Raw genomic sequence first — 24,746 nt, forward strand, 5'->3', positions numbered from 1 at the left:
GTTCATACACCATGTGAAATACCAACCTAAAGCTCATTACTGAAAAGACATCCATCTATAAAAAGCACATCAAACACCAAGGAAAATGTGTCCATTAATGGCAACAGAAGTTTTGGTCAATGGAAAAATATGTTGAGTGCACAAGCTTTAAATGTTTCGTACCTTTCACAGCACGTCTCAAAGATACAGGATGTGCCATAGACACTGCTTTCCTGACAACCAGAGAGAAAGGAAGATCAAGATGTTCACCAGTCTGGGGCCCATTTTGTCGAAGTGAACCGGAGAACTGCAAGCTTCCACATACAGCTAAACTGCATTTGGAACACTGATCAAAGAGGATTTAATTATGAACTAACTTGTGGTGCAACATTATTTGTAACAAGGGAAAACAAATCATCAGTTGCCTTGATCCAGTTTGCACACAATGCATCTCAGTTATAAAACAGATGACGGAATTTTAGGTGAGTGGACACTGAAAAAAAGAATTTTATTCGTCGTCAGGAACAAATTTAGGCCTGGAAGTTAAAAACACTATACATTAAGAAGGCTATTCAGGACAATACTCCATACATACATTTGGAGGCTAACAAAATTGGGAAAATGTCAAAAACAATTTAAAATCCTTTTTCCTGAATGGCATTAATGTCAATGTTTCAAATAACCAGAAATGTCTACTCCTTTGCGACAGAAGCTCAGATGGACGACAACAGCAAATGTTTCATTTGCAGGTGAAGATATGATCATTCCACCAAAAACAATGAAATATGTACAGCCTGTGGATGTACATTTCTTCCGGCAATATAAAATATATGCAAGAAGGGTAACAGACTAAGGGCTATCTGCAGTGGCTTTAACATTAAATTAGGAACTAGAATATTCATAATGTAAATGCATTTTATTATTAAGCTATCTACTCCAGGGTGTCAGCCTATGCTTCAATATTCCTGGCAAGCGCCTGGCACATGTTGCCAACCCCAAGAATGTATTTCAATTGGCATTTGATTTTGCAGTTTATCTTCTCTCCCTGTTCCACTCCCAAACAGAACAAGGGAAAAATGACTGCCTATATGCCTCTCTACGAGCCCTAATCTCTCTTATTGTGATCTTTCCACGATATACAAGTCGGCGGCAGTAAAATTGTACTGCAGTCAGCCTCAAATGCTGGTTCTCTAAATTTCCTCAGTAGCGATTCACGAAAAGAACACCTCCTTTCCTCCAGAGACTCCCAACCGAGTTGCTGAAGCATTTCTGTAACACTCACGTGATGATCAAACCAACTAGTAATAAATCTAGCAGCCCACCTCTGAATTGCTTCTATGTCCTCCCCCAATCCGACTTGATAGGGATCCCAAACGCTCGAGCAGTACTCAAGAATAGGTCGTATTAGTGTTTTATAAGCAGTCTCCTTTACAGATGAACCACATCTTCCCAAAATTCTACCAATGAACAAAAGACGACTATCCGCCTTCCCCACAACTGCCATTACATGCTTGTCCCACTTCATATTGCTCTGCAATGTTACGCCCAAATATTTAATTGACGTGGCTGTGTCGAGCGCTACACTACTAATGGAGTAAAATATTATGGGATTCTTTTTCCTATTCATCTGCAATAATTTACATTTATCTATATTTAGAGTTAGCTGCCATTCTTAACACCAATCACAAATCCCATCCAAGTCTTCTTGTATCCTCTTACAGTCACTCAACGACAACACGTTCTTGTACATCACAGCATCATTAGCAAACAGCCGCACATTGCTATCCACCCTATCCAAAAGATCATGTATGTAAATAGAAAACAACAGTGGACCTACCACACTTCCCTGGGGCACTCTAGATGATACCCTCACCTCTGATGAACACTCACCATCGAGGACAACGTACTGGGTTCTATTACTCAAGAAGTCTTCGAGCCACTCACATATTTGGGAATCAATCCCATATGCTTGTACCTTAGTTAGGAGTCTGCAGTGGGGCACAAAGTTAAATGCTTTCCGGAAGTCAAGGAATATGGCATCCATCTGATACCCTTCATCCATGGTTCACAAGATATCATGTGAAAAATGGGCGAGTTGTGTTTCGCAGGAGTGATGCTTTCTAAAGCTGTGCTGATGCATGGACAACAACTTCTCTGTCTCAAGGAAATTCATTATATTCGAACTGAGAATATGTTCGAGAATCCTGTAACACATCGATGTTAAGCATATTGGTCCGTAATTTTGAGGATCCGTCCTTCTACCCTTCTTATATACAGGCGTCACCTGCGCTTTTTTCCAGTTGCTCGGGACTATGTTGGGCAAGAGATTCGCAATAAATGCAAGCTAAGTAAGGAGCCAACGCAGTGTACTATCTGTAAAACCAAATTGGAATCCCATCAGGACCTGGCGATTTATTTATTTTCAACCCATTCAGCTGCTTCACAACCCCAGGGATGTCTATCACTGTCTTCCAGACGGGAATCTGTACGAGAAACGGCGGTATGTTTGTACAATCCTCCTGCGTGAAAGATTTCTCAAATGCTAAATTTAAAATTTCAGCTTTCGTTTTGCTGTCTTCCGTTGCCAGGCCAGACTGATCAGTGATTGAGTGGATGGAAGCCTTCGACCCATTTACCGATTTTACGTAAGACCAGAATTTCCTTGGGTTTTCAGCAAGGTCTTTTGCTAAGGTATGATGGTGGTAGTGGTTGTATGCTTCGCACATTGCTCTTTTTATAGCAGCACGAATCTCTACTAACTTTTGCCTGTCCTCATTCTCCCAATCTTTCTTGTACCACGAGTGCAACTGTCCTTGCTTCTTGAGCATTCTCCGAATTGTGCTGCTAAACCACAGTGGGTCTTTTCCATCCGTAACCCACTTTTTCGGCACGTACTTCTCCAATGTATGATTTACAACGTGTTTAAAATTTGCCCATAATTCTTCCACATCCATCTTACCTGAAGTGGGATGCTAACAACTGCTTATCTGCTCTTTCTAGCAGGAATACTCTCCTGGCCTTCTTGACTGACTTTTTAACTTTCTTAACCATAGTCATAATGACAATAATGATCACTAATCTCTGTCAACACTGACACCGTCGATGAGGTCTGGTCTGTTCGTGGCTACCAGATCTAAAATATTTCCATTACGCGTTGGCTGTCGATTTTGCTGCTGAAGACAGTTTTCAGATAATGTGTTCAGAAGTAATTCACACGACGGCTTGTCTGCACCACCTGTAATGAATCCATAGACATCCCAGTCTATACTAGGTAGGTTGAAGTTGCCTCCGACTAATATAGCTTGATCTGTGTACTTCTGCAATACAGAGTGTAGACTCCCTTTGAATGATTCTAGAACTGTCACGGTGGAACCTGGTGGCCTGTAATAACACCCAACAATTAGCTTTATTTCTCCTAGCCCTGTTAAACGTGTCCAGATAACTTCACAATCACACTCTACTTTGACCTCAGTAGACAATATTTTTGTCAACTGCAATGAAGACACCACCCCCTACGGTGTCTAATCTGTCTTTCCAATACATGTTCCAACCCTCACTAAATATTTCAGAACTTCCTATCTCAGGGTTCAGCCAGGTTTCAGTCCCGAGAATAATTTGCGTGCCACACGCTTCCTGGAGGGCAGTAAATTCAGGAACTTTATTCCAAAGTCTGAAAATTTACTGCTTCTAAATGCAACTGGAACACTGAATCCCTCATTGACCAGAGAGACTTCTCTTGTCAGTAAGTATTTGTTAGTAATAGAAGATGTACAGTGTAACAGCTTACAGAAATCTACTAAGACACTATCTACCTGTTCATCTGCATCTTGTTTGCAAGGTGATACAAATGAAGCATGCTGTGTTTCAAGAACCATACTGATTTTCAGAGAGAAGCTTCTCTCCTCCACAAATATCAAATGTCATCACTTATGTAATAAATCTGTGTTATGTCTGTGTGTCAAATTGATCACCATAACTACTACAGATTTTCATGGGGGTTTTTGCAAGTAACTGAGCAGAAATTATGGCACCTTATAGGCTTTAATGCATCAAAATCTATTAATACACATTATAAAAATGTATGTATATTCGTATATTCCATCTCTTCTCTGAAACAACTGAACCAATTTCAGCTAAACTTGGTACATATATATCACTTACTGTTTACGAAGAGTAGCTGTGGGGTTAAGAAAGATATCAAACAAAGAGGTAGGGGGTAAAAAATAAGTGTAGCCTACAATGCAAATGCCCAGATTTTCTGCATCCACTACTTTAGAAAGAGCACTTAGTGACCTGCAACAAACTTTACACATTATTTTGAAACCTTTACAAAACTCTCTCATTGGCACCCCTCCCCCCACATGATGAAAGGAAAAAACCACCACTTTGTTTGCAATGTTCATGAAGTAAAACTGCTGCATCAGGCAGGATGTCATGATGTTCACACTTATTACTTCTTTGTTACTAACTGTTCGCAGAACACTCAACAGACAGTGTCCACATATGCTACTGAATGTACCTACGAAATTATATCATTATATGACAATTCAAGAGACATGAGGCAAGGAGGAGATGGAAGGAGGGGTGGGGGCAGATGGACAGACAGAGGGAGGAGGAGATAGACAATAGGGGGTTGAGGCAGACGAGTGAAGGGGAAGAAGGTGACGGACAGAGGGGGACACCCGACTAACAATTTAAATATATGCTTACTATGTTTCTTTTAATTCAATGAAGGTTCTTTTTTCCGTACCCTATAACTTCTCTCTTAAAACTCAGCAACTTATAGCAATACCTGTATTAATTTTTATTAAAAGTTATGTACTTTAAGTATTTTTCAACAAGGGTTAAAAAGCACAGTACCCTAATCACTAATACAGATAGTAGTTTTGAAACAAACAACTGATGAGCCAAAACTTTATGATCATTGCCCATAGAGACCAAATACTATGGGAACCAATATGGTAAGAAAACTACGTAAATAGGGCAGAGAAGTGGGGAATCATTACATTGACAATACAGGCCACAAACAAGAAAATTTACAGGCATATGCAGTTTTGAGGAAGGGCAGTTTGTTATGGTCTGGGTCTTGGGGAATCTTGCAAGCAGTGAAACTAGTCAACTGTTCACACCTTACTGTTGCGAGCATCTATGGAAAGTTGTTTTTGACAGTGACACCATAGGTAGGTGACAGTTTTTTGGATGTCCATACCTAATCACAGAATGTGGAGGTTACAGTTGTCTGGTCTGTAAACCAGATTAGCCAACAAACTGTGGCAGATCTGATGCAATACAATGCTAGTGCAGGCAAAAGTGTTTCCTGAAACACCATTTTGCACCCTTTGTCAAACATGGGGCACCGCAGTAGATAGCCCTATGTACTCCCATGTCAACAAAAAAATAATTATGATTGCAGTGCACACAAGATTATAAAAGTCTGACTGTGTAGCAATCCAAACCTGCTGAATGAATCATTTCTTTTTATATCATACACACTGTCACATTTGGGTTCACCATAATCTAGGCAAGTGACTACTCAAAACATGCACTGCAACACCAGCACTGACTGTCAGGACAGTATTATGCTATGGTAAACATTCACATGGACTTCAAAGGGTAATTCAAGGCACCATGACAGCAGTAGACTACATTACCCTCCCTCCATGTTTGAGATCTTTGCAATGGTAATGCAGTATACCAGCAGACAGCAGGCAAAATGCCACAATCATGCTACAGTGGTTTGAGCAGCTTGATAGTTTTTTTTTTTTTTTTTTTTTTGTGGTTTTAGGGCGCAAAACTTCTATGGTCATTAGCGCCCAGCCCGTGACGTAGAAAACAGGAAAAAACGAAATTTAAAATCAGCAGCAATGGAAACAAAGTCAGAAAATTTGCGAAACTAAAGGCAGAAGGAATGCTTAAAAGTCCACTATAGAAAGGGGTTGGTTGTCCCCCAAAAAAAAGCTTCAAATGACTGACGTCATTTCACTGTCACTAATAAACTGTAGAACGCGGTCAGCTGAGCGCGTGTCATCTGCTAAAATCGACGATAGATCAGGCGATAGCTGTAGACGGGAGCGTAACGGATTAAAATAGGGGCATTCAATTAAAAGGTGTCTGACCGTCCACAGCTGAGAGCAGTGGGGACAGAGTGGGGGAGGATCACCGCTTAAAAGATGTCGATGACTAAAAACACAGTGCCCTATCCGGAGTCGAGCTAAAATTACCTCCTCCCGACGACGCGTTCGGGAGGAAGAGGTCCAAGCGCAAGGAACGGCTTTCACTTCCCGCAATTTATTATGGGGAAGTGTTGACCAATGCGCATGCCATAAATGAGTAACTTGGCGACATAAGCCGCTCCGTAGATCGGTAAACGGAAGAGACTGAAGAGCTGGCCGAGGAAGAGAGACTGCAGCCTTGGCCGCTATATCGGCCGCCTCATTTCCACAGATACCAGCGTGTCCCGGGAGCCAGAGGAACGCCACTGAGACGCCCCCCAGGTGGAGCAAGCGCAGACAGTCCTGAATCCGGTGGACCAGAGGGTGCACAGGGTAAAGAGCTTGGAGACTTAGGAGAGAGCTGAGAGAATCTGAGCAGATTACGTACTGTATCCGCTGATGGCGGCGGATGTAGTGGACAGCCTGGAGAACAGCGTAAAGCTCCGCAGTATAAACCGAGCACTGGTCGGGAAGCCGAAAGTGATTTGGGGTGTCGCCAACAATATAGGCACTCCCTACACCGAACGATGTTTTCGAGCCATCGGTGTAAATAAATGTGGCTTCCGTCATTTGTGCACATAGAGCAGCAAATGCCCGACGGTAAACAAGTGTAGGGGTACCATCCTTGGGAAATTGACATAGGTCTCTGAGCAAGTCGATCCGGGGACGGTGCCAAGGCGGTGCTGTACCCCAAGTTGTCAAGAAGGTTTTAGGAAAGCGGAAGGAAAGAGAATGGAGCAGTTGACGGAAGCGGACTCCCGGGGGTAGTAGGGAGAAGGAGCGGCCTGCATACCCGACATCAAAGGAGGCGTCGAAAAAAAGGTTATGGGCTGGATTAGCAGGCATGGAAGACAGATGGCTAGCATAACGACTCAGAAGGACTGCCCGCCGATTGGACAGCGGAGGTTCAGCAGTCTCAGCATAAAGGCTTTCCACAGGGCTGGTGTAAAAAGCTCCAGACACTAAACGTAATCCACGGTGGTGGATAGAGTCGAGACGCCGAAGAATAGACGGCCGAGCAGAGGAGTAGACTATGCTTCCATAATCCAATTTCGAGCGCACTAAGGCGCGATAGAGGCGGAGAAGGACCACCCGGTCCGCTCCCCAAGAGGTACCATTCAGGACACGGAGGGTGTTAAGGGAACGCAGACAGCGAGCCGAAAGATAGGAAACGTGGGAGGACCAGCACAGTTTTCTGTCATACATAAGACCCAAGAATTTAGCGACGTCGGAAAACGGAAGGTTGACAGGACCTAGATGTAAGGAGGGCGGAAGAAACTCCTTACGTCGCCAAAAATTAACACAAACGGTCTTACTGGGTGAGAAACGGAAGCCGGTTTCGATGCTCCACGAGTGGAGGCGATCGAGACATCCTTGAAGACGTCTTTCAAGAAGGCTGGTCCGTTGAGAGCTGTAGTAGATCGCAAAATCGTCCACAAAGAGGGAGCCCGAGACATCAGGAAGGAGACAATCCATAATTGGATTAATGGCGATGGCAAACAGTACAACACTCAGCACGGAGCCCTGGGGTACCCTGTTTTCTTGGGAAAAAGTACGGGAGAGAGTAGTGTTCACCCGCACCCTAAATGTGCGCTCTGCCATAAATTCGCGAAGAAAAAGGGGCAGCCGGCCTCTAAAGCCCCAAGAGAACAGTGTGCGGAGGATGCCTGTCCTCCAACAGGTATCGTACGCTCTCTCCAGATCAAAAAATATTGCTACCGTTTGGCGTTTCCGGAGAAAATTGTTCATGATATAAGTGGAGAGAGCAACAAGATGGTCAACAGCAGAACGATGCTTTCGGAATCCGCATTGGGCTGGTGTTAAAAGACTGCGGGACTCCAGCCACCAAGCTAAACGGTAATTCACCATACGCTCCAAAACCTTACAGACACTACTCGTGAGAGAAATGGGGCGATAGCTAGAGGGGAGATGTTTGTCCTTTCCAGGTTTCGGAACGGGAACGACAATAGCTTCCCGCCATCGCCTGGGAAAGGTACTGTCGGTCCAAATTCGATTATAAAGGCGAAGGAGGTAACGCAGGCTATGGGTTGATAAATGCAGCAACATTTGGACATGGATACCATCCGGTCCTGGGGCGGAGGAGCGAGAAGAAGAGAATGCATGTTGGAGTTCGCGCATGGAGAAAACAGTATTGTAGTTTTCGCGATTTTGAGAGGAGAAAGCAAGATGTCGCACTTCCGCTGCACGTTTCTTCGGGAGAAACGCTGGCGGGTAATTTGAAGAGCTCGAAATCTCAGCAAAGTGCTGACCCAATGAGTTAGAAATTGCGACGGGGTCCACTAAGGTATCATGCGCGACAGTGAGCCCAGAGACCGGGGAGAAACTAGGCGCGCCTGAGAACCGTCGAAGCCGACTCCAAACTTCCGAGGAGGGAGTGAAGTTGTTAAATGAGCTAGTAAAGAATTTCCAGCTTGCCTTCTTGCTATCGCGGATGACGCGACGGCATCGCGCACGGAGCTGCTTATATCGGATACAGTTGGACAAAGTTGGATGGTGACGGAAAATGCGAAGAGCACGTCGCCGCTCACGTATTGCGTCACGGCATGCCTCGTTCCACCAAGGAACTGGAGGGCGCCGGGGCAATTCGGAGGTGCGTGGTATTGAACGTTCCGCAGCTGTGAGAATAACGTCGGTAAAATGTGTGACCTCATCGTCGACGCTGGGAAAGCGACGGTCATCGAATGTCGCTAGAGACGAAAAAAGTGTCCAATCGGCTTGGGCAAACTTCCAGCGTCGCGAGCGCATATATGGCAGTTGAGGCTGCAGTCAAAGAACACATGGAAAGTGGTCACTCGAGTGTGTATCATCAAGGGCGAACCATTCGAAGCGCCGAGCTAGCGGAACAGTACCGACCGCAAGGTCCATATGGGATAAATTTGCCGTGGAGGCAGACAAAAATGTGGGGACCCCAGTGTTGAGGCAGACTAGATCCGCTTGGTGGAAGACGTCTAGCAATAGTGAGCCACGTGGACAAGGATGTGGAGATCCCCAAAGCGGGTGGTGGGCATTGAAGTCCCCAACCAGCAAATAGGGGGGTGGAAGCTGATCAAGAAGATGAAGGAGATCAGCTCGTGCCATTGGTGTAGACGATGGAATGTATACCGTACAAAGAGAGAACGTGTATCCAGAAAGGGAAAGACGGACGGCGACAGCTTGGAAGGAAGTGTTTAAGGGGATTGGGTGATAATGGAGAGTATCATGGAGCAGAATCATGAGTCCTCCATGGGCTGGAGTGCCTTCAACAGAGGGGAGGTCATATCGGACGGACTGAAAATGAGGGAGAACAAAGCGGTCATGGGGACGCAGCTTTGTTTCCTGAAGACAGAATATGACCGGCGAGTAGGATCGTAAGAGGATCGACAATTCCTCCCGATTGGCGCGAATGCCGCGGATATTCCAGTGGATAATGGACATAGGGTGAACAGAAAATGGAGGAGCGTCACCAAGGGTGCTGTCAACTCAACGACTGCTCAGAGCTTGCGACCGACAGCATGGAATGGCATTCAGTCGAAGGCAGAAGATCCTGATCCATAGGTTGGTCAGGAGCAGCCCCTGCCACCAACGATCGGCCAGTTGACCGGCCACCAACAGTGCGCCTCGGCGACACAGAAGATGGCCGAGGGCGATTTCCGCCAGGTGGTGCTGTAGATGGGACACGCCTTGGCGGGAAGGAGAGGAACTGTGTTTCTTCGTAGCCTTCTTGGAGGTATGTTTAGATGAAGGAGGAACCGATGGTTGTGAAGTTGCAGAACGTAAAAACTCTTCACGAGAATGCTCTTTTTTTGAAGACTTGGCGTCTGACTTTTGGGCTCGAGATTTAGCAGAACCCGACGAAGGGTGAGCCATAGAGTTGGCAGGCGAAAGTGGTGAGGTTGAACGGGCGATCTTTGCGCTGGCCGATCTGACGACCGTGGTACTAAATGTGAGGTCGCAAGTCTGCGTGGCCGCCTCCTTTGTTGGCCGAGGGGAAGCAAGGACAGCGCTGTATTTTCCTTTCTGAGGCACGGTGGGCTGTCGACTGGCGAGTAACTTTCGAGCAGCAAAGGTCGACACCTTTTCCTTCACTCTTATTTCCTGGATCAGCTTTTCGTCCTTAAAAACAGGGCAATCTCGAGAGGAAGCAGCGTGGTCACCCATACAGTTGATGCAGCGAGGGGATGGAGGTGGACAAGCACCCTCATGGGCATCCCTGCCACACATAACACATTTGGCCGGATTGGAACAGGACTGGCTGGTGTGATTGAACCGCTGACATCGATAGCAACGCGTAGGGTTTGGGACATAAGGGCGAACGGAAATTATCTCATAGCCTGCTTTGATTTTTGATGGGAGTTGAACTTTGTCAAATGACAAGAAGACAGTACGGGTTGGAATGATGTTCGAGTCAACCCTTTTCATAACCCGATGAACAGCGGTGACGCCCTGGTCAGACAGGTAGTGCTGAATTTCTTCGTCAGACAATCCATCGAGGGAGCGTGTGTAAACGACTCCACGCGAGGAATTTAAGGTACGGTGCGGTTCCACCCGGACAGGGAAGGTGTGGAGCAGAGAAGTACGCAGCAATTTTTGAGCCTGGAGGGCACTGTGTGTTTCTAACAACAGGGTACCATTCCGTAATCTGGAACAAGACTTTACAGGACCCGCAATTGCGTCGACACCTTTCTGAATAATGAAAGGGTTGACCGTGGAAAAGTCGTGACCTTCGTCAGACCGAGAAACAACAAGGAACTGTGGCAACGATGGAAGAACCGTCTGTGGCTGAGACTCAGTGAACTTACGTTTGTGAGCAGACATAGTGGAAGGTGAGGAAACCATTGCGGAAGAATCCCCCATGATTACCGGCGTCTCCGATGGCGCGCTCCTCCCTTGTGGGGGCCCTCACCGAGGGCACACTCGCCTTAGGTGATTGTTCACACCTCAGGTCACACCTCCCGACAAACGGACGGAGGGACCAATCGGCACTTTCGGAAGGTATCAGCTCGGGTAATCACCCCTCCCTGGGCCTGGCCGTTACCAGGGGGTACGTACGTGTCCTACCTGTCTACCCGGGGCGGGGAATTACGCGTTACCCCGTCACCGGCTACGCATGGAAGTGCGTGGGTCGGCCTTCAGACACGCACAGGGAGGAAAAAAGAGAAAGGGAAAGGAAAGAAAAGGGGGTCTCAAACGCCGCAGCGGAGAAAAGGGCAAGGAGAAGAGGGAAGGAAAAGAGAAGGACAGAGGAAGGACGAGGACTTGCAAGTGTAAAAGCAAGGAATTTGGAACAGTTTCGAGCGTCCGTCTCCGGACGTAGGCACAAACCATACTCCCAGAGGGGGAGAAAGGGAAGGAAAGAGCCAGAGGTGAGGGGGGGGGGGGGGGGAAGATGGGGGACGGGGAGGGATGCGGAAAGGGAAGGGAAGGTATGCAGCCCGGAAAGGAAGGAGGGCCACATTAGCTCGGGGTCCCGTGCTCGCTACGCACGTGTCCACAAAAGAGTTGTGGACCCCCTGGGGGTCAGCTTGATAGTGAAATCAGGCCTGGGCAACCAAATTTGCCCAGTGTGAACCTAGGTGTTGGTGCAGAGACTTGAATCCATATTGCATGGAATCACTGCTGTATTGCATTCAGCAACCACAGAAATAGCACTGAGCACAGTAATCAATTTGGAACAAATGATAATTTTTACGAACTGAATGCTCTACCGTATGTGATTCAATCAGTTTCACCACACACGAAATAAACAATGTATAGGAAATGGTATATGTCAAAAATGTATTACAATAGTTTAATCCAGAAATTCTTGAAAATAAATGCAAATATTCACTATGGAAAATTTGTTGTGCAGGTACACATCAAGTAGTTTTGAAAACAACTGAATGAAAACAACTTATTCAATTAAGCAGTTTTACGTGCCATATTACTATCCACTCATTTGAGTGAAAGTCGTCAGAGCTCTCAAATGATAAAAAGTGACAATCTGAGTTGCCCAATCCCGAGTGCAACCAATTTCAAGCAGCAGTATTTCATTGTTTTGGCACTGTTTAATCATCATTGTTGATTGTACCCATAACACTTATTGCCACCGATATTGTTCCAATATTTGCTTTTTATTGAATGCCAGTAAGTTCCGTTTAGTTCATTTTTTCAGATATGTTTATGAATAGGCATTTACATAGCAAACTTTGTATCTGGATCTAAGTGCCGAAATGCTCACTGGTGGGGTATGTAAGAAATCATGGCCGCTCGACAAGTTGTATTACATGCTTGAAAAGCAAGTGATTAAATCACGAAACCTTTTAAAAACTTATCTTAAATGCTATCTGCTCACTTCATCTCAGCATTTACTGAAACTGTCCATTGCATGCTAACCAGTGGAAAGAGATTTAAATGAAGTAATTTTCATTTACTTAAAAAAAAAATTTAAAACATAGCACCTGCAGTTAAACCTTTACAAATTACCAACCCACATTTAACGCCAGAAGTATGAAAAATTCACGTTTCAATTAAGAAATACTTTTTATTCATCTCCCAATCTTAGTCACAGTTCATGTGAAACTTTGAAGGCTGAAAGTATGTACGTGAGATCACTCAAACCCAGAGACTTAGTGACAAATATTCAGTGTAAATGACTTATCCAACAGACTTGTGCCAAATATAGTAAGAGAAGTAAAGTTTTTCCTCTTTTTTCATGTACCTACTGACGGCTCAACACTCCTGCTGACTGGTGAGGTCTCCTTTACTCCTAAATTATTTAGAGACACCTGTCTGTCTGTTCTCACAGTAACTGAAACCACTGAAATCCAGAGTGTGAGTAAAAACATTAATATAGGGCTGCCATAGTAACAGATTAGTTTCATTTAAATGAAAAAACAAACTGAACAAAGAAACAATCTGTTGTGAAAACTAGCCAATTGCCCCATCACTAATGTGAGGCAAAGCTGAAACATGTTCAAGGTCCCCCAGTCACAATAGCACAATGAATTGAATGCCAGTCTACATGCACACGTATTGACATAAGGAACAGGCTGGAGAGAGGTATGGTGCTAAATAATATCCACTATGTAAAGACACAAAGACACAACACACATTACTGTTAGTACTTTAAGCAAGCAGTTATGTACAGAAGCAAAGGAGTGGAAAATGCTGTTAACTTAAGCATGTTGAATTTCACTAGCACACACTTACCAAGGAAAGAAATTTGAAAGTACTGTGTTACACATCATTTCAGTGTGAATGATCAGCTATTATTCTTGTTTTACCTTAAAGAGTTGTATGCAACTTATCATTGTGTTCTCATCTGAAAATACTATTTTGTTTTGTTGACTATATTCTGTGGATAAAGACTACAGTGAATGGCATTATTAGCTCTCATTGCTATTGAGTGAAGATGCCTGTTCAGAGAAATTTTAAAATAAAAATTTTAAATAATGAAAACTTTAGTCTTGTGGGGTGTTAAATGTAACTATAAATTTCTAATTTTAGACAGAAGGGAAAGAAATGGTGATGCTATCACAGGGGGAGGGAATGGTTGGGGATGGAACTTCCATTGCTCAACACTACCCCTGATGAATTTCAACTACCTAGGTCAATGTGACAGGAAGTATCACACAATTCTCAATATTTTCTTATATATACAAAGCTGTTTCCTTAGATATCACAAATTCAACACACACTACTAATTTTATTAGAATCGTGTTTCAACACTTGAGGATTTCCAAACAAATACAAATGTGTGTGAGAAAGCATCTTAATTTTAATAAATATTTTGTCTAAAAATATACACATGAGATCTATTTACATAAGTAGCTAGAAACAGTGGCAATTTTATTCTAGTTCACAATGTCAATGTCTGAGGCAACATGAACACGTTAATATGAAACTGATGATAAACTCCTGAACTGAAAGTGCTGCCTCATGTTGTTCTTTACATAAGGGCAATAGAACTAAAGTATTAATGACTCACAGCTTATCTGAATTCCCATTTGTTTTATTTAATATTATTCACAGTATGCAATTTGTGCACGGCAAAGTGCTGGCCTATCAGCTCCTATAACACAAATCCTTCTGCACCAAAGTGCTCTGTAGTTAACTCAGTTTTCCTTGCACATTCTATCACACAATTCTTAACCACAATGTTTCTAGATACCATTTTAAATATCAACAACAATGTGAAGAAATAATCTGTTTACTAAACAATCAAACACTACAACAACACATGCAGAGGCATTTCAGTAACATTTCATGTTTTGCTTGAGGTTCCCATCTATTGTTACATATTCAGGCACAAATTCAGATTGGCACTTCAACAATTTTCAATTAAAATCCAGTGGTATTGTTATAATTGATTACACCAATGACATTTAAGACACTTTCACTGTTAAGGACTCAGTATTTTTATACCATTCTAAATTGCAGGAAGGAACAAACAAAAGAAAGCTGCCTGCCAACCTAGATAACAATCTACACCATCAGTCTTAGTTTTACTCCTTATGTTTAAGGACGACTGGACCCACATTGTCTCCAGTTTCCTGGTTGACCTTGTTATGTGTGCCATCACAGTATGGAAACTGAAAAAACAAAGTTCGTTGAGTCAAACTATTTAGAAGAATTAGACGTTGAATGAAACCAATAGGCAGAATAAATGCTCAACTATGAATTTCACTACAAAAAGTGGTAAAATGCATGCAAAAATACAGAGGCCTGGATCATAAAAAAGTAACTGTTACAGTATCTGTCCACACTCTTATCGGTATCAAAAACCAAGTTCAGCACAAAATCTCCAGCCTGCACAACAATCTTTTTCAAACTATAGGAAACATAGACAAAACACTTCAAAATAACTATTTTTGATCTATTTTGTCTAATTCCCAAGGCACATGGAACCACTTTCAACATTAACATTCCTCTGCCTTTTCCACTCATTCTTGACTTGGCTTTACTCCTTGGCACTACAGCCCTTGTAGGACCTTGGCCTCCCTGACAATCTCTGCCCACTCTTCTCTGCTGGCTGCCTTGGCTCTCCGTCTTCTAGCTCCCATCCTTCTGAATTCCTCCTCCATGTTGTGTAGCTATCTGGTCTTTGGTCTGCCCCCTTATACAACATCCATCACGTTTTCCTTTGAAAAACTTTGACTGTGCTGTTCACCATTCTCTCTACATGTTCCAAACAATGTAGTAGTACAACTAATCTTATTTCTGATTCTCCAAAAACCCCTATCATTCACTGGCTCCGAAGATTGTCCTAAGTATCTTCCTGTCCCATCTTCTTTCTCCTTCACTGTATCTTTTCCTAGATGTTACTTGGTGTTTGATTAATGGTCAGTCTCATCTCTGCACCATAGCTTTCTACTTTTTCAAGCTTTTTCCAGGTTCTGTTTCCTCCTGGATAACAAATCAATATCATCATAAATGCAAGCTCCTGAGTCACTATTAAACAGTGTTCCCAGGGTCGTTGCTTTGTTTCTTTCGCACTACCCTCTCCAAGCTGACAAACAATAGTGGTGAGCACATCACCCTGCCTCAGTCCTTGATTACCTTCAAATGGCTTCGATAAATTGCCCTCAATCTTTACTTTGCATACTGCTCTTCTCAAAGTCATTTGAACCAATCATGTCATTTGGTTAGGGACTCCTGCCTCTTGCATTGCCTTCCGAAGTTGATCCCTTTGGATACTACTGTAAGCTTGTTTGAAATCAATGAACAGCTGGTAGACACTTATGTTTTAACATTTTTCAAGGATCTGTCCGATAGTGAAAATATGATCTGTAGTGGATCTATTAGCTCTGAAACCACACTGGTAGCCACCTAGATGCTCTTCTACGTATGTTCTTAACCACCCAGCCATGATTTTTCCTAATACTTTATATACTATACAGAGCAGTGCAATTCCTCTACAATTCCCACAGTCAGCTTTGTCATGTTTCTTATGTATAGGGCAGAGTATTGCTGTACGCCAATGTTACGGCATATTTTCTTTCCACCACATTTCCACTATAATCTCATGCAAAATCCTTACTAGTTTCTCTCCACCATATTTTATCATTTCTGCTGTAATACTGTCCTCTCCCCTCTCCCCCCCCCCCACCCCACCCCATGAACCATACACTTTGCTGTTGGTGGGGAGGCTTGCGTGCCTCAACAATACAGATAGCCGTACCGTAGGTGCAACCACAACGGAGAGGTATCTGTTGAGAGGCCAGACAAACGTGTGGTTCCTGAAGAGGGGCAGCAGCATTTTCAGTAGTTGCAGGGGCAACAGTCTGGATGATTGATTGATCTGCCCTTGTAACACTAACCAAAACGGCCTTGCTGTGCTGGTACTGCGAACGGCTGAAAGCAAGGGGAAGCTACAGCCATAATTTATTTTTCCCGAGGGCATGCAGCTTTACTGTATGATTAAATGATGATGGCGTCCTCTAGGGTGAAATATTCCGGAGGTAAAATAGTCCCCCATTCGGATCTCTGGGCGGGGACTACTCAGGAGGACGTCGTTATCAGGAGAAAGAAAACTGGCATTCTATGGATCGGAGCGTGGAATGTCAGATCCCTTAATCGGGCAGGTAGGTTAGAAAATTTAGAAAGGGAAATGGATAGGTTAAAGTTAGATATAGTGGGAATTAGTGAAGTTCGGTGGCAGGAGGAACAAGACTTCGGGTCAGGTGAATACAGGGTTATAAATACAAAATCAAATAGGGGTAATGCAGGAGTACGTTTAATAATGAATAAAAAGATAGGAGTACGGGTAAGCTACCACAAACAGCATAGTGAACATATTGTGGCCAATATAGACACGAAGCCCACACCTACTACAGTAGTAAAAGTTTATATGCCAACTAGCTCTGCAGATGACGAAGAAATTGAAGAAATGTATGATGAGATAAAAGAAAGTATTCAGGTAGTGAAGGGAGACCGAAATTTAATAGTCATGGGTGACTGGAATTCGACAGTAGGAAAAGGGAGAGAAGGAAACATAGTAGGTGAGTATGGATTGGGGCTAAGAAATGAAAGAGGAAGCCGTCTGGTAGAATTTTGCACAGAGCATAACTTAATCATAGCTAACACTTGGTTCAAGAATCATGAAAGAAGGTTGTATACATGGAAGAATCCTGGAGATACTAAAAGGTATCAGATAGATTATATAATGGTAAGACAGATTTAGGAACCAGGTTTTAAATTGTAGGACATTTCCAGGGGTAGATGTGGACTCTAACCACAATCTATTGGTTATGAACTGTAGATTAAAACTGAAGAAATTGCAAAAAGGTGGGAATTTAAGGAGATGGGACCTGGATAAACTGACTAAACCAGAGGTTGTACAGAGTTTCAGGGAGAGCATAACGGAACAATTGATAGGAATGGGGGAAAGAAATACAGTAGAAGACGAATGGGTAGCTCTGAGGGATGAAGTAGTGAAGGCAGCAGAGGATCAAGTAGGTAAAAAGACAAGAGCTAGTAGAAATCCTTGGGTAACGGAAGAAATATTGAATTTAATTGATGAAAGGAGAAAATATAAAAATGCAGTAAATGAGCAGGCAAACATGAATACAAACGTCTCAAAAATGATATCGACAGGAAGTGCAAATGGCTAAGCAGGACAAATGTAAGGATGTAGAGGCTTATCTCACTAGGAGTAAGATAGATACAGCCTACAGGAAAATTAGAGAGACCTTTGGAGAAATGAGAACCACTTGCATGAATATCACGAGCTCAGATGGAAACCCAGTTCTAAGCGAAGAAGTGAAAGCAGAAAGGTGGAAGGAGTATATAGAGGGTCTATACAAGGACGATGTGCTTGAGGACAATATTATGGAAATGGAAGAGGATGTAGATGAAGATGAAATGGGAGATACGATACTGCGTGAAGAGTTTGACAGAGCACTGAAAAACATGAGTCGAAACAAGGCCCCGGGAGTAGACAACATTCCATTGGAACTACTGACTGCCTTGGGAGAGCCAGTCCTGACAAAACTCTACCATCTGGTGAGCAAGACGTACGAAACAGGCGAAATATCCTCAGACTTCAAGAAGAATATAATAATTCCAATCCCAAAGAAAGCAGGTGTTGACAGATGTGAAAATTACCGAACTATCAGCTTAATAAGTCACAGCTGCAAAATACTAACGCGAATTCTTTACAGATGAATGGAAAAACTGGTAGAAGCCGACCTCGGGGAAGATCAGTCTGGATTCCGTAGAAATGTTGGAACATGTGAGGCAATACTGACCTTACGACTTATCTTAGAAGGAAGATTAAGGAAAGACAAACCTACATTTCTAGCATTTGTAGACTTAGAGAAAACTTTTGACAATGTTGACTGGAATACTCTCTTTCAAATTCTGAAGGTGGCAGGGGTAAAATACAGGGAGCGAAAGGCTATTAATAATTTGTACAGAAACCAGATGGCAGTTATAAGAGTCGAGGGGCATGAAAGGGACGCAGTGGTTGGGAAGGGAGTGAGACAGGGTTGTAGCCTCTCCCCGATGTTATTCAATCTGTATATTGAGCAAGCAGTAAATGAAACAAAAGAAAAATTTGGAGTAGGTATTAAAATCCAGGGAGAAGAAATAAAAACTGAGGTTTGCCGATGACACTGTAATTCTGTCAGAGACAGCAAAGGACTTGGAAGAGCAGTTGAACGGAATGGACAGTGTCTTGAAAGGAGGATATAAGATGAACATCAACAAAAGCAAAACGAGGATAATGGAATGTAGTCGAATTAAGTCAGGTGATGCTGAGGGAATTAGACTAGGAAATGAGACACTTACAGTAGTAAATGAGTTTTGCTATTTGGGGAGCAAAGTAACAGATGATGGTCGAAGTAGAGAGGATATAAAATGTAGACTGGCAATGGCAAGTAAAGCGTTTCTGAAGAAGAGAAATTTGTTAAGATCGAGTATAGATTTAAATGTATTTGTATGGAGTGTCGCCATGTATGGAAGTGAAACATGGACAATAAATAGTTTGGACAAGAAGAGAATAGAAGATTTTGAAATGTGGTGCTACAGAAGAATGTTGAATATTAGGTGGGTAGATCATGTAACTAATGAGGAGGTATTGAATAGGATTGGAGAGAAGAAAAGTTTGTGGCACAGCTTGACTAGAAGAAGGGATCGGTTGGTAGGACATGTCCTGAGGCATCAAGGGATCACGAATTTAGCATTGGACGGCAGTGTGGAGGGTAAAAATCGTAGAGGGAGACCAAGAGATGAATACACTAAGCAGATTCAGAAGGATGTAGGTTGCAGTAGGTACTGGGAGATGAAGGAGCTTGCACAGGATAGATTAGCATGGAGAGCTGCATCAAACCAGTCTCAGGACTGAAGACCACAACAACATCAACAACTGTGTTCTCCCAGAGCTTTATTGTTTTTAAGTGTCTTGGTACTAACTAACTTCTTGTGCGTTCTGCCACTGATCCCTGGTGCTCCTCATCTCCATTTGCTTTCTGCTCGATCTCTTCTGCCGTACCGGCATCAACCCCACCTTCATCTTCGGTGTCTGTTCAGTAGTTCATTAAAATACTCCAACCATGTGTCTAAATCTGATCTTTTCTTCTAATCAGATTTCCCTTATTCTCTTTACAGAAAACGGCTATGGGTTGGAATACTTTCTTTGTATCTTTAACCCTCATATAGAATTTCCTTGTTTCTTGAGCAGAATATCTCTCCTAACTCATCAATCCACCGTTTTTCAAATTCTCTTTCCTCCTGCATTCCTTATCTGCTTCCCTTCTCTTCAAGTGGTATTCTACAGTACCTCTAGTTCTCTGTAGCATTCCTTTTCTTGTGCCATTTCTATCTTCCTCCTACAGTCTTTATCAAACCAGCTCTGGGTTCTCAATTGCTTCTTTCTGCCCAGTACTGTTTCAGCTGTCTCATGTATTAGTCCTTTAACCATTTCATATCTTTCTTCAATATCTTCTCTTGCCACTCTTTTTAAAATGATTACTATTTTTGATATATTTTGTCACATTTGCAAGGCACATGGAACCACTTTCAACATTAATATTACTCTGCCTTTTCCACTTAAGAGTTTGAAAGCATTTTGTCTCATTTCATTAAACAATTCCACTAAACGCCACTCATTCTTGACTTAATGCACATAAAACACTGAAGTTTCTCAGAGTTCTGATCAGCAACCATCGATTCCTGAAAAATCTTGGCAGTTCAAATACATTCATTAGCTCCATCATATTAAAAACCAAATCTGACTTTTCATGTTGAAACATGGTGATTTTTCTCCAAAATTTAGGATTCAAAATTTTTTGAGCTGAAAGCATTCTGTGTACGGAAATTGTGAGTCCTTCAGTTACTGCCCAGTACACATTTCTTCAGTGTTTCCTTAAATAGTCAACTATTGCTATGTTGTTTCCTCACGTTTCCTTTACAAACTGCTCTTACGAGAAATCTTCAGGGTGGAACAGGAATGTTCACTGATGTAATGAACAACATTGCTCCATCCTGGTACACACCTATCATCTGCTGCCATGTATTCTTAATGAAGGGAAGAAACCAATGCCCAAAGTTTTGCAGACTTACAAACACACTGAATTTTCATATGATAAGTAAATACATTTTTTCACAACAGACTTTATAGTAACTTAAGAATACCACAGTGTAAGTACGCCCACTAGGCAACAACGAAGTTTTTCATATGAGCATTGGCAATTTATCTAAATGTCTAAGTGACTTTCAGGGAGAGACTTCACATGACAACTTCTGCTGTTTCATAGTCGAATAGTTTAAGTTTTCTACCAATTTTGCATGTAATTTGTATTTAATATTTTTCACAAATTCCCACACATACAGCAGGTATCAACACAGTCAATTACAAAACAGCAGACAACACACAAGATATTCAAAACAAGTTATTTCACAAAGTAAATCAATCTGAACATGATACATAAAGCAAAGAAAATAGCAAGAAAACATTTTTAATAACAACTTATAGACTGACACAGCAGACCTGACTGTATAAAAATGAACAAAATTACAATACAAGAAATTGACATACATATATAGATGAAAAGGAAATGTGGCTAAATGGATTTTATGCTAAGCTCAACGGTGTTTGACAAGCAGTAAAAGCAATTATTTTAGTGACTGTTTTGGCAGTTTCCCATAAGAAATATGTAAAGCGCACACACACACACACACACACACACACACACACACACACACACAGTATTGCCTCTGTTTAGTCCTTTCTGATATAAATTGTAACAGAAAGTGGAGTGTAGGACATTCACTACCTTTTGACACTAACCCCAAAAGCTTCATTTACAGCTTCATATGAAGTGAACGAAAGTGAATGAGCATTTAGACAATTCACTAGTGTTCACAACTTCTGGCTTGTACCTGTTGAGACACATTTACACTTTAGGTTATGTAAGGCAATAAGAGATGAGCATATAAGAACAGTAACTCTCCAAATGCAGCATATTTCTTTTGCACTCAAGTTGTCAGCAGAGGTTTCATTCAATATAACACTAAGTATAGTCATGATGTAGAACAGTGGTATTTAGATAGGATACTTTCTGCAATGAATATTCTGAGAATGATTATAGCAAGCAAAATGGCATAGAGAAAGAAAAATAAGTGCATGTGCATTTCTGTGCAGGTGTGAAATCCAACTCCAGCCTCCCTTAACCTTGTTTCAAAACTTTATACATACATTCACTGAAGATTTTTGACAGTTACTTGCAGCAAATGAGGGAAAAACTGAAATGCAGGGCACTAACTACTGAAAAGCAACTGCGCCTGAAGAAAGCCCAGCAATTCCACTCCAATTCTTAGAAACAAGAGATAGTTACATGTATTGTTAATTACTTGCTTCACATTTGACCAATGAAAGCAAATTTTCCCAGCTGTTCATACCAAGGTGAGCACTGAAGTGGGGTTTGCATAAACTTTGACAATCCCTTTAATGAACAATGCCCAGTGGATCACAAATTATTACCCAAGACTTTGCACTAAATAAGAGTGAATGCTTCTGCTGTACCACCTTTCACACCTTCAGACAATGGTCTGTATACTGATGCTAATTTGCTTCAAATGAAAGTCTTCAAGACATGTCCTATATTCTTTCCTTTTAACTTAGTTGTCATTAAAACATGTCTTACTTCCATAGGTTGAGAGCATAATTGTTTAGATAGTAATACCACTGTATAAAGCTTACAGGCAGCAGCACTTTGATACTTTTATTCAAAAAATTATTCTGGTGTCTCAAACTGAGCCACTGTTAATTGATATGACTAGTACTGCATCAAATGCTGGCTCGCAAGCAACCTTCCAATGTTCATATGCATGTAAAAACACAGTGAAATTCAGATAATAAGGGTTATGAACACTGTCAAACTCAGGAAGCAAGGAACTGTTACTGGCTTGTGACAGGGTCATGTTTCTGACAAAAACAGATTTTTTCAGAAGAAGACATTCATATGAACTGGAGGGTGAAAATGATCCTGCTGTTAGTGAAACTGATGGGATTATGAATATTATGCAGAAGTTCCAATTAGTGAAGTTCACCATTCATGGCAAAGCCAACAAAACTTCTTCAGTCCACCTAGCATCTATTCAGCTAGATAGATGTTCCACCAATCTACGTTTCATTTACATTATAGACTTATCTTCCCCTTCCTGATCTCTATGTCATCACGTTTCTTGTAATAATTCCCACCTAATAATTCCCAACACATCTCTCCAATGCTCCGTGTGCAACCCAAAATTGTGCAATAGTTGCCACATTGAATGTCCATGTGCCACAGCAAGACCAAGTTGGTAACAAAAGGTCTGTTTCACTGAAAACTTACTGTAAGCATTCCTTATTTTTCACAGTTACATTTATTTCTTTTAGCTGCCAGGTCTTCAACAAATTCACTATCAATGTTACAATTTTCATTCGACAAATGTTATTTTTGTCTTTTTACACATGACTTTCAGGCTCTTTTCCAAACAGTTGTATTAAGATTTTCCACTCAGAAAACAGCACCATGTCATTAGTTAAAGGTGGTAGGTATGTTCCATCAACATGAATCATTTATTTTCACATTTTTGGGAAGTTGTGAACATTTTCTAGGCCTGCTGAGAAAAGTTCTGCATTTTCTTCTCCAATTCCTATCAATTCTGAATTTCTGCTACCCATCAGTCTTACGGAATTTGTAACATGATGGACATACGTTCAACATACTACCAAAGGTTGAACCACCACCTTGTTCCTCCAGGACTGCCAGCATCAATTCAGTTGAAACAGAGTCCAAAACTCAAATCTATTTATTCCAAGTGAAATATAACTTCATACTATTAACTGTTCTGTCCTAAAATTTTATTCACAGCAGCAAAATGGTTCATTACACTAAATCCACTTCTAAAATCAAATTTTTACCTTTGATTCATTAAAATTGTATACTGTTTCTATAAATTTAGGCATTGAAAATTTTAGTGAATGTGCCAAGTACATTTTTGAATGTGTCTGACCCCATGTGAAGTGGAACATTTACAGCACTACTACAGTTTCAGAATGTTTCTGTCTGACACATTCTGTACATAATTTTGGAGGTTTTATTTGCATCAATTTGCACCAGGTTTAAGAAATTCTACTGAACTACCACCTCCCAGTCTCTTGTTTCTTCACCTTTCTGGCTTTAAACACCATCTCGTATTACATACTGAATATTATTAATTATTCACAAGAGGTTTCTCTATTTCACAAATAAAATCAACTATTTTTAGAAATGAACATAAAATTACAAGGAGACATATGTACAAAGTACATCAGAAAATTCATAAAACTTTATGGTAAATCTGTTCATAATCCCTGTTGTAAGTTAGGTTAATAGATTTGAAGCTGATGGACTTAATCTTGGGAACATGTTCTGTCTCCCCTGAAACTGTGACATTATTTCGAGACATTGTTTCATTATTTTCCCAAAAATCATTACTCTCGCTGTTAATGCACTAAGCATCTTTTTTCTAGTATACCTGAACAAAACAACAACCAGCACATCACATTTGTTGACAGTTTGTGCTGTCAATGGTAATACCATCCTACTGAAGCCCATAGGTGCTTCTCTGCTCAAATACAGTATGGAAGAAATTTAATAGTGAAGGTTTGGGTGGATCTGTCAATATTTTTTGAACTACAAGTCACCCAAAAACGATTATAACAACATACAAACTGATTCAGTATGACAATGACAACTATAATACTGGTTCAGCTACAAATTACTGAACATCTTTGCTCCTCAGAAACTGAAGATCAGTTCTGCCCAGAATGGGGGAACAAGAATTGCAATAGACAACTTGAATTCAGATGTAACTTATTTACAGTTGTCTGATCACTATGCATTTAAGGGAGCACAAAGACCAGAGTTAATTTAAACAATGAAGCCAATGCCAGTAAGCTAACTGTTTATGTGAACAAAATTTCAGTATCTATAGAGTGGTTTATCTCTCACTGCATATATTGAGTACAGCTGTAAACCTTCAGATTACTTCCAGAACCTTCTTCCAGAAAATTGTCTATACAAATCTGCTGTATAACACTACTGATTT

The 24,746-nt window shown here is 41.7% G+C and overlaps 1 protein-coding gene across 3 annotated transcripts in view; it reads right to left on the reverse strand.

Annotated features, from left to right (window-relative positions):
• The window catches only part of LOC124619643 (CDGSH iron-sulfur domain-containing protein 2 homolog), a 118,425-nt gene that overhangs the window by 39,687 nt on the left and 53,992 nt on the right, over window positions 1-24,746 (reverse strand). For 2 of the 3 annotated variants that reach the window (XM_047146183.1, XM_047146168.1), the window contains exon 4: window positions 13,928-14,761. The exons of the other annotated variant lie outside the window; for it this stretch is intronic. In XM_047146183.1, coding sequence (XP_047002139.1) covers window positions 14,675-14,761 — 87 coding nt within the window. In that variant the 3' untranslated portion in view covers window positions 13,928-14,674. Of the gene's footprint in view, window positions 1-13,927; window positions 14,762-24,746 lie in introns of those variants that run through there. 3 annotated transcript variants of the gene reach the window in all.

This window comes from Schistocerca americana, chromosome 1 (assembly GCF_021461395.2).
Source record: "Schistocerca americana isolate TAMUIC-IGC-003095 chromosome 1, iqSchAmer2.1, whole genome shotgun sequence".
Taxonomy (NCBI): domain Eukaryota; kingdom Metazoa; phylum Arthropoda; class Insecta; order Orthoptera; family Acrididae; genus Schistocerca; species Schistocerca americana.